The following is a 12036-nucleotide window of genomic DNA, read 5'->3' as shown; positions in this document are numbered from 1 at the left end:
TTGCCCGTGGACAAGGCACGCTACCTCCGCAAGTTAGATAGCATCGGCATAGATGTTTGTCCGTATGTGATTAAGGATTGGACCAAGTTGCATTGGCAGCCATAGAAAATTCTTTGTGGGCGTTCCTGTCTAGAATGGTGTCAGTGTATCTTTATTTCCGTGGAAACACAGCGTTGCATTCTGGGAGAGCTACATAGTCACAGCTGCCATCTAGTGCAGGGGTTCTCAACGTTTTTGGCCGGGAAACCCCGGAGATGCTTTGGCAGTGTCTCGGGACCCCCGCCCCGCCCCCTCCCGGCCCCCAATATAAATTGACTGCTACAATAACCTTAATAATAGAGACAATACACCATAAATACTGAAACCAGATAATCATTAGGGAAGGTGTATATGTGTACTATATGTAAACTCTTCATTTCCATTTCCAAGCCATTCAGTTGCAGCAAAAAAAAAATATATATATATATATATATATATTTTTTAAATAATTTGGGGACCCCCCAAAATAATTTGGCGACCCCCAGAGGGGTCGCGACCCACGGGTTGAGAACCCCTGATCTAGTGGATGAATAGTTGATTGCACATTATAGACCGACGCAAGTCAACAATAGCAACGCAAGTCAACAATAGAAACACAGGGCACTCTGTATGGACACTAACGTTGCGTGCATTGTGTCTTCTCTCAACCCCAACGCAAGTCAAAACGGACTCTGTCGAGGCCTTAATAAAACGGCTACCAATGACAGCTCAGTATCAGATCAGATGAGCCCAGCCCCTTTTTGGGCATGCCAAGTTTTTGAAGCCCGACTATGACTAACCTGTGACTAAGAAAACGATTAGTTTAGTGCCACATGCATCACATATTACAGGAAGTAAAGTCACAAAGTAAATTATTATTTACACTTTACAGTCTAATCAAGCTGACCTGTGGCATGACAAATGCTGATTGCATATATATATTAGGTTACTGCAGGGAATGCTGGGAGAAAAGACCAGCGGGGTAGAGGTGCAGCATATACAAATACACCATTGGTTCTCTGAGAAGTCCCCAATGGCAGTTCCAGGGAGTTGCGACTATTTGCATTGTCTGGCCTTTAAGGATCCATTTGAAAACCCGTCAAGGAGCCCTCAGGGTCATTGGATTTGAGAACCATTGCAATAAAGCTTTTTTACTGGCTTATACAAAACTTAGCTAAATAGCATATTGATTGGCTATAAATGGCAGATATACAGTACAAGCCCACAGCATGTCACTTTGTGCCATGCTGGGAGCTTGTAGATCAGCTTTTTTTTTTAATCGTTGAGAGAACCACTGCTAATTCTGACTCTCCCGCTGCCCTTCAGTGCCTCCACCGACGACAACATCACTGCTCCTCTGACTGACGTCACCATGCCTCTGACGTCACCCGTATTAATGGGTAGGCACCGCAGCCTTGCTCTGCACTTACGCAGGACATGGCTAGTGCTACACAGCAGCCATGCTCTGCACTTACGCAGGACATGGCTAGTGCTACACAGCAGCCGTGCTCTAGTGCAGGACATGGCTAGTGCTACACAGCAGCCATGCTCTGCACTTACGCAGGACATGGCTAGTGCTACACAGCAGCCATGCTCTGCACTTACGCAGGACATGGCTAGTGCTACACAGCAGCCATGCTCTAGTGCAGGTCCTGCAGGACATGGCTAGTGCTACACAGCAGCCGTGCTCTAGTGCAGGACATGGCTAGTGCTACACAGCAGCCGTGCTCTAGTGCAGGACATGGCTAGTGCTACACAGCAGCCATGCTCTAGTGCAGGACATGGCTAGTGCTGCTACACAGCAGCCATGATCTAGTGCAGGACATGGCTAGTGCTGCTACACAGCAGCCGTGCTCTAGTGCAGGACATGGCTAGTGCTACACAGCAGCCATGCTCTAGTGCAGGACATGGCTAGTGCTGCTACACAGCAGCCATGCTCTAGTGCAGGACATGGCTAGTGCTGCTACACAGCAGCCATGCTCTAGTGCAGGACATGGCTAGTGCTACACAGCAGCCGTGCTCTGCACTTACACTAGCCCTGGTCCAGTGCCTGTGGAAGTCCATTCCGCAGCCCTCTAGCGATTTTCTCACTCCCGTGCGAGTGTTTACAATTCCCAGCAAATAAACAAAACGACGTAACTACTCACCGACACAAAGCCTGCTAGACCTTGGTAAAAGTCTATTCTCGAATCTGGGAAGCATCTCAGGTCCCCAGCTTCTCTCTAAAATGCACTTTGTGCCATTTTAATAACGCAATGTACCCTGAATTTACCGGGCAGTCATTTCTTCTACTACGGCATTTCCGGGTTTTGCCTGCGCCGATCTGGTTGGATTCATTTTATTTAATGATTAAAATAGTGCATTTTAGAGAGAAGCTGGGGACCTGAGATGCTTCCCAGCTAAAAAGTAGCTAAATTAGAGCCTCACAAGGGTTGGAGGGTCCAGTAACAATTACATGGGATCACTTTAACCCAATATTTAAACAAGGCATGTGTCACTTCAGCCGTGGTGGCCACAGTGCATTAGTCCTCATTTAACCCAACCAGTGAAACTTGACGCATTGAGCTTGTAGACAGTCTATTTCTGCAACATGACATGGGATGAGACGTTATCGTTCATCGTGATAAAAAAAACGCTCAATAATCGTATCGCAGAGATTTTAATGTATTAATCAATTTAAAAATGTGTGGCTTCAGTGGCTTGATTGCCACATTGGTGATGTGCATTTCCTATCTCTTTTAATACTTACAGAGTAGCCTACAGTTATGCTGCTATGGCACAATCATGAGGCTATTCCATTGAAGTTTGCTGTCAATACTTGAGAAAGCTTTAGGCATTTGGCAGATGCACTTAATCCAGATCGATTTACAGAAATCAAATCTTATAAACAAATGGTAACTTTGAAGAGCATCACTGAATTGGAGAGGGACTGTTCATTGGTAGGACATTCATCATATTGGAAAAGACACTCAGGATGCTATAATGGCCTCACACAGGAAAAGTATAAACTCCGATAGCTTACAAATAATATAACCAAATTGACCTTACGGTTACGTGTCCATTTGGAAAATGGATTAAACCCTGGTGATTTTTACTGTGTAGACAGTTACCATATGTAACTACTGTAACTGTAAAGCCCAGTCCACAACTCCACATCAATGATTCCCAATGTGACAAAGCCACTGCAGGTCTGAATAGAATTCCCTGCTGCAGGTCGCTTCAACCGTCAGAAGTGATTCAACTCGCAAACCAAAACTGTCCAGTAGCAAACCAGTTTTAGGATTCTGTGGCAAGTGGTTGCAAGTTGTTGCGTTGCTAGTCATTGTGGGGAAGCAGAGTAAAAAGCTACTTTTCTAGCTTGTTATACTTGACATATTTCTTACATAACTTTTAACAGGTTTTTGCATTGAGAGTGTGCTGTAATTCTGCAAACGTTTTGCATACTTGTAAGATGTATTATGTTGTGACTTTTCTTCACCCAATCATTGTTACATGAAGCTGTAGTCAAAGCATTAGCAAGATCCAGGTTTGGTTATTTCTCTACTGGGTCATGACTTTGTGTCTGTGTCATACAAGCATGTTCCCGTGTTCCAGGAGGGCTGCCTGTGAGCGACACACAAGTCGGTGTGTCACAGCCATTCTGGTCCAGTGCCTGTGGAAGTCCATTCCGCAGCCCTCTAGCGATTTTCTCACTCCCGTGCGAGTGTTTACAATTCCCAGCAAATAAACAAAACGACGTAACTACTCACCGACACAAAGCCTGCTAGACCTTGGTAAAAGTCTATTCTCGAATCTGGGAAGCATCTCAGGTCCCCAGCTTCTCTCTAAAATGCACTTTGTGCCATTTTAATAACGCAATGTACCCTGAATTTACCGGGCAGTCATTTCTTCTACTACGGCATTTCCGGGTTTTGCCTGCGCCGATCTGGTTGGATTCATTTTATTTAATGATTAAAATAGTGCATTTTAGAGAGAAGCTGGGGACCTGAGATGCTTCCCAGCTAAAAAGTAGCTAAATTAGAGCCTCACAAGGGTTGGAGGGTCCAGTAACAATTACATGGGATCACTTTAACCCAATATTTAAACAAGGCATGTGTCACTTCAGCCGTGGTGGCCACAGTGCATTAGTCCTCATTTAACCCAACCAGTGAAACTTGACGCATTGAGCTTGTAGACAGTCTATTTCTGCAACATGACATGGGATGAGACGTTATCGTTCATCGTGATAAAAAAAACGCTCAATAATCGTATCGCAGAGATTTTAATGTATTAATCAATTTAAAAATGTGTGGCTTCAGTGGCTTGATTGCCACATTGGTGATGTGCATTTCCTATCTCTTTTAATACTTACAGAGTAGCCTACAGTTATGCTGCTATGGCACAATCATGAGGCTATTCCATTGAAGTTTGCTGTCAATACTTGAGAAAGCTTTAGGCATTTGGCAGATGCACTTAATCCAGATCGATTTACAGAAATCAAATCTTATAAACAAATGGTAACTTTGAAGAGCATCACTGAATTGGAGAGGGACTGTTCATTGGTAGGACATTCATCATATTGGAAAAGACACTCAGGATGCTATAATGGCCTCACACAGGAAAAGTATAAACTCCGATAGCTTACAAATAATATAACCAAATTGACCTTACGGTTACGTGTCCATTTGGAAAATGGATTAAACCCTGGTGATTTTTACTGTGTAGACAGTTACCATATGTAACTACTGTAACTGTAAAGCCCAGTCCACAACTCCACATCAATGATTCCCAATGTGACAAAGCCACTGCAGGTCTGAATAGAATTCCCTGCTGCAGGTCGCTTCAACCGTCAGAAGTGATTCAACTCGCAAACCAAAACTGTCCAGTAGCAAACCAGTTTTAGGATTCTGTGGCAAGTGGTTGCAAGTTGTTGCGTTGCTAGTCATTGTGGGGAAGCAGAGTAAAAAGCTACTTTTCTAGCTTGTTATACTTGACATATTTCTTACATAACTTTTAACAGGTTTTTGCATTGAGAGTGTGCTGTAATTCTGCAAACGTTTTGCATACTTGTAAGATGTATTATGTTGTGACTTTTCTTCACCCAATCATTGTTACATGAAGCTGTAGTCAAAGCATTAGCAAGATCCAGGTTTGGTTATTTCTCTACTGGGTCATGACTTTGTGTCTGTGTCATACAAGCATGTTCCCGTGTTCCAGGAGGGCTGCCTGTGAGCGACACACAAGTCGTGTGTCACAGCCATTCACAGTAAACAAACTTGTTCCCCAGAATTATATGATTGCAGGGTTGTTACAGTTTATATACCCATTAACACCTAAGGCCGATTCTACAAATGCCTTCTAAAATCAGCAGTTCTCACACTTTCAAAATGTTTTCAAAGATAGCAGATGTACTGTAATGTAAGCTCGCAGCACGGCACAAAGTTAGGCGCTGTGAGCTTGTATATCTTCTATATTTGAATAGCCAACGAACGCTCAAATAAAAAACACAGACACAGATCCCAAATGGTTAATGACCGAACACATTCAAATCTTCAGTGTTCATTTAACTCTGACAGTGTAAATATAACCAAATGGGTTACACTCTGAGTTACAAACCAATAAATGAACACTGATATTTTACTATACATTCAGTAACATGGCAATATGGTTGCTATATATATATATATATTTGTTATCTTTTGTTTCTATTTGTTTCAGATGAGAGAAAAATATTGTACTTTTTTCTTATACAACTTTTGTTACTAGTAGTTACTTTGTAGATTTTGATTATTATTACAAAACATACATTAACAACTTCAGCTCTGCATATATTTTGGGTCATTTGAAAAATGAAATTGAAAAATAGTCAATCTACAAGCTCACAATGTGTCGCTATGCGACACATTGTAAGCTTGTAGATCTGCCATTTTCAAAAGATTTGTGTCGATTTTATACATGTGAAATGGGATATTCTGCACAATGAGTACTTTCTACAATCTACACTGATAGCTTATGTACTTTTGATATAAATACTTTTGTACTTTTACTCAAGTACATTTTAAATTTAAATTCTTCATTGAAGTATTGATACTTAAGTAACAAATGTGAGTACTTTTCCACCACTGGTCACGGTCGGGCGCACACACACACACACACACACACACACACACACACACTATATACATTCCATACGTACCCCAGGCCGTACATGTGAAACCACATTCTTTGCAACTGAATGCCCATCTCAAATGTGCTGACAACTACGCCATAAAATCTGTAGTGTACGTTTAACTATGAAAGTGCAAAAACCTGTTTTTAGCCTTCATCCATCATGTAAAGAGTACACAAAATAAACTCTAAACCTTCCCATTAGGGCAATGCATAACAATACTTAAAAAAAGGTCATATCTCATAATAAAATTGTGTTAAAAGTGTTAATTTAACCATTTGCAAGCTAACACATCACATATACTGTACAAAGGAATAATGTATTGCTCATGTGTAAAATGTCACGCTGTGCATGACATGTTCCACAGGTCGGATGGAATAACAGGCTGGTGGACGATGACAAGACATGACAAGGTGACAAACTGAAAATGACCGCCCCTCCCCTCCCCTACATATTGGACAAAATTGTGTCGCAGATTTTATACATTTCAAAGATGAGACTACACTACAGTAGTTGGCAGGCTTCACTACTTCGGAAACTTGACCTTTCACTCTGTACTTGGTCTGCTTATTTTTCCCCCTCTACAACGAACCTCATTGCCAAAAATAGCTGATCTACAAAACTCACAACAAGGTGTTGTGAGCTTATAGATCTGCTATTTTTGGCTGACGTTCTACCTCAGAAAAGGTTAGGGTTAATGTGGATAATGTCAACTAAAAGTTCCTATCACAAAGATTTGGCGGGCCCCCTGTAGTAATTCTGAGGACCCCCTAGTGGTCCCGGACCCCCTGTTGAAGACCCCTGATTTAGATTGTGTTGTGCACCAGTGCAGTGCCACACAGTAGAAACAGCTGATCGACAAGCTCACATTGCGATGCGTTGCAACCTTGTATTTCGGTCTATTTTCAGGGTGTGTGGCCAGACTAGCCACCAAGTATAAATCAGGCCTAGGTGAGCCCAGGACAGAACAATCATTTTAAAAATAAAAGTAAATCACGATCAAATCTAATTCACTTCTCACTTCCGTGTGCACACGCACGCACCAAAATGCAACAAACACACAGACGCGCGCACAAAGCTCCACCGTTTGAATATAGATTTCACTCCCAGCTGCACAAATACAGAAAGCTCTCAGTCCGATAGCACACAGCAGCTCCAGTGACCAGACAGACACGCTCTAAACCTGGGAGTGGCCAGTAAATCTCTGACCCACAGCAGTATAACTCCCCTGACCCAATTATCAAATCACTGACACAAAGGGGACATGCTGCTCTCTAGTGGTCAGCCTGAAGCACTGCGGTTTGTCATACTGTACACTGGTACATTCAAGGGTTAGGCATTCAGGATGAGGTTGTTCAGGGCCAAATAAAACAATGGGAGTGTAGGATGGCTGCAGCAAGAGTTAAAGACTGGATCCGCGCGTATCTAGAACAAATAAACACAATGTGCAGCGGCAGGAAACTGTTATTTGATAGCCGACGATGAGCCAGTTTGCAACTGTGGCTGACTGGAACAGGATGAACCTGATTTTCAGCACACACAGCCAGCTAGCTCCCCTAACCCCTAGGGCCTTCACAATAGCCACGATGGCCCTTTGTACCGTCAATGCAAGCACTGTGCGCGGACGAGCGTCACACATGGATGCCGCCGGGGTATCGTGTGACGTGATGTCACAACTAATAACTGGCATTGGCGATATCAGAATTCCATTGGGGTTTTTTTGGTTGCTTTTTTTGGGGGAGGATGTTGACAAGACGGAGGGAGGTCTTTTGAAATGTTCTCCTTCGCAGATGATCAGAGCTGTGTGTTGGTTGGCACAAAGCGTGATCAATAGTGATGTCACAGCAGTGATGTCACAGTATGGGTGGGACAACTCTTACCTCCTTGGATGAGATCGACGGTCATCGTCCCCGCTGCCGGACTCCTGGGGAGAGAGAGAGAGAAACACACGGAATCAGAGCGGGCATAACATTTTACAAAAACTATATTATTATACAAGTAAGACGGGTAAACGTGGGAAGCGAACGAAGTGTTGTGGCAGTCTGACACACACACGTAGAGACCTCTGTATCGTTCCAATTTCAGTTGCCCTCTGGTGGCGGGCGGGTGGTGTTACAGCGTGACACAGACACACAGACAGACAGACAGTTTTGGCCAGCTTCTATAGTTAGTGCTCACTTCGTTCGCAATCAGCGTAAAATGTAATATCTATCTATAAATGCACCAAGTCTCTGTGTATACGTGTGTAGTTGTGTACCTGTGTACGTATACGTACGTACATCTGTAATCCACGTAACTCGAGAACCGTTCGCCCCACCGATTTCAAATTCGACACACGCGTTCCACACCCCCACAGGGAGTGCAGTGCCCGGTGTCGAGTCCGTCGGATAGCTGGTTGTCCAGAACCAGCGCAAAAGCCTCTGCCTGGGCTCTGGACCTGATCACCCTCCATATGGGGCTGGCCTGTTCTGACATTACAATGATTGTTCCGACATACGCATAAACTTCATATTTGGGCATGCCTGACAAAGAACTCCTTTTAACGGCATAAAAGAGACACAGACATAATAACTGGGTGGGGCATTCATTTCCAACTTGCATCGTTCCAAGTATGCCAGTGCCCAACAGGCACCGCTCTAGTTACTTTAACCAAACCAGCAGTGATGGCTGTAGGGAAAGCTACACACACGACTTGGACCTAGGCCTTGTATAAAAACGCCGGTCAACAAAGTATATAGGCCCGGGTTTAAGACCTTCCCTTAACCACACCAAAGCACACTAACGGTGCCTATAACAGTGCACCGAACACGGGTGGTCCTGTGTCTGATAATCAGTGGTGGAAAAGTATACTTGCATTTGTTACTTAAAAGAGCATTCAGTGATTTGGGTGGTTTGGAAAAAAAACCCGGTCCACCCGGTAACAAGATGTGCACATGCACACGCTCTACAGTGGGGGAAGTACAACAGACCAACAGCATGTGCACCAAGGCCTGCCCCACTCGATCATGATTGGAGGAAGGCCCCTCTCATCCTGATTGGATGAAGCTTTGCCACCCAAAGCCCAAACCGAAACTAGGGTTTTTTGACCCCAGGGGCTCACTGGGGACAGGGAGGAACTCCTTATATGGTCAGCACACTTTATAGTAGGGAGGATTATCCAAAAAATAAGAACAAATAAGTGATATTTGAATTAAGTTAAATCACTGAATATACCTTTAAGTAAAAGTATCAATATTACAATGTAGAAATACTCTGTTCAAAAGGAAAAGTCCGGTATTCAAAATTCACTTGAGTAAAAGTATAAAAGTAATGGCATCAAAAACACTCAAAGTAGCAAAACATAAAAGTGCTCATTATGCAGAATGTCCCATTTCACAAGGTTCTCAAATGTATAGAAATCTTTTTAAAATGGGGATGACGAATGCATAAATGTATAGGCTGAAGTGGTTATGTTTTGTAATAATAATCATCTACAAAGTAACTAACTTTCAAATAATTGTAGTGGAGTAAAAGTACAATTTGTCTCTGAGATGTAGTGTAGTAAAGGTACTTAAATTGGAAATACTCTAGTAAAGTAACAAAAAAAAGAAATACTGGTACCTCAAAATTCTATTTAAGTGCAGTACTTGAATAAATAAGTAAGTACCTACTTTATGTACAACAGGTGTATTACATCCTCATGACTAGTTCCATTCCAAAAACTACAGTACATATTAACATTTGAAACATCATGTGACATATACTTTTATTAAATTAATTACATTTTATTTCAATGCTAACAGAGCCAAGTATGTTATTGGGTGATAAAAAGGGAACACAAAAGGCTGGATCAATTACACATCAGACATACGGTATGAAACTGAATGGTTTCATTTTAGAAAGGGGAAGTCCAGAAGGAAAGCCACACAGTAAAGCCCTCGGCGTAAATGTAACTTTGAGAGGGTGTACAAATGTAACAAAATGGATTTCGGATTTTACAGCATACTGACAGGATTTGACTTTAGTTGCAAGATAATGCGAACACAAGACCTTTTCTTTTAACTTAATTTAGTAGTTTCTTACCGGGTGAAACGTTCACGTGATGCCAGCACTCACAGGAATGTCTTTTAGGCATTAGCATTTTTATTTAGTTGGCATTTTATTTAGGTTCATGTACGCAATTTCGCACAAAAGCCAGCAAAAGCTGAGGATGGATTTTTTTGGTGGAACATGTACATTTACCCGCGCCAACCACATTAAAGTGCCTTAAGGACATTTCTGTGCGGGCTCGTATTCTCTTTGATTGAGGATTTTACCTTAGGCCACATAAAGGGTTGTTGTGAGTTTGGAACCTTGTCTTAAAGCAAAATACTCATCCCATGATTCCCATCAAAAGAAAACAAAAAGTACACACACACAGAAGTACGTGCATAGTGCACACATAGGTGGAAGCAATGAGACTAAAGCGAGCAGATCTCTAACCACAGAGCAGAGGGTGAAGAGGAGGGACATGTGAGGGAAGAGCAACAAAACTTAGTTCACTCACTCTCTCCAGGAAAATGACCTCAGTCTGTTTTTAAGGTGTGGCCGGTCAGAGAGAAATATATTCACACACACACACACACACACACACACACACACACACACACACACACACACACACACACACACACACACACACACACACACACACACACACACACACACACACACACACACACACACACACACACACACACACACACACACACACACACACACACACACACACACACACACACACACACACACACACACACACACACACACACAATGTGCAAGAGAGACAGACGGAGAGAAAATGATATGACTGCATTTCAGGAAACTGCGAAATGAAGGCCTCTCAGATTCACACAGGCAGTAAAATCTTGAGTGTTAATTTCTCCAAGAGAGTACAAATGTAATCAGTCTAATCACATATTCATTAGATTTGTACATTCTCATAGTTATAAATGGATAAACAAACACTGAGGATTTTACTGTGTAGGGTTAATGGCATATTGTTTATTTGCCAGTAAGAGAACTTTTAGTGGGTGCACTGAAAATTGGCATAATTTAACTTTTTTTTTACCAAACCAACCACCTGCCCTATAGAAAGGAAACCTTCTGTCTGAATGACTGATCGCGATGAAGTGATGATATTGAACTGACAAGATGCCGTGATTTGTTCAGACATGGGCTCTTGTTTTGCATCTGTGCTATGCAAACAGCGGGCTGGCTCAGTGGATACTTGTGTATTCCTCAATAGACGTCTACCTTAAAACATGGTACTACTGGGCTACGAATATAATCCCTGTCGTGCTACTGTAGCTCAGATAGTATAGATAGAAGAGCCAGTGATTCTTCGGCTGGACAGATTTTGCATGCATGCAAAATTTCTGAAAGGGCTTTTTACAAACTATATGGAAATATATGGGAGTTAATGTTAATGCACTGTCTGCCAGTCTGCCAAGGGATCAACAGCATCCTGTCGGGCAGCCTGAGGTGAGGTGGGGAGGTTAGTCAGCCCTGCCCTTGTTGTAGTCACAAGTTCTCAAGAAAGAATATGAAGGAACATCAGGTTAAGACTAGCCAAGACTCTCCCCTTAAGGCCCAAACTCTCTCTCTCTCTGTGTGTGTGTGTGTGTGTGTGTGTGTGTGTGTGTGTGTGTGTGTGTGTGTGTGTGTGTGTGTGTGTGTGTGTGTGTGTGTGTGTGTGTGTGTGTGTGTGTGTGTGTGTGTTTTAACCATTTCAACGCTATATAATGTAGAATGGTGTGGCTGACTAGGGATCTATGCCAGGCCTCCTCCTTTCTCCCTTTACACCAAATGTACGGCTATTTTCACTGAATATTGTCCCCCAGAATAGGGAC

General features: G+C 42.7%; 1 protein-coding gene across 1 annotated transcript in view; it reads right to left on the bottom strand.

The window, feature by feature from the left end:
- ssh2b (slingshot protein phosphatase 2b) overlaps positions 1-12036 on the bottom strand; it is a 38646-nt gene that overhangs the window by 24352 nt on the left and 2258 nt on the right. The window contains exon 2 of the mRNA XM_079508268.1: positions 8047-8090. Within this exon, the coding sequence (XP_079364394.1) occupies positions 8047-8090 (44 nt within the window). The remainder of the gene's footprint in view (positions 1-8046; positions 8091-12036) is intronic.

This window comes from Electrona antarctica (assembly GCF_951216825.1).
Source record: "Electrona antarctica genome assembly, chromosome: 8".
NCBI classification, from domain to species: domain Eukaryota; kingdom Metazoa; phylum Chordata; class Actinopteri; order Myctophiformes; family Myctophidae; genus Electrona; species Electrona antarctica.
The sequence above is the reverse complement of the archived record's forward strand: the minus strand, read 5'-3'. Positions and strand labels throughout refer to the sequence as shown.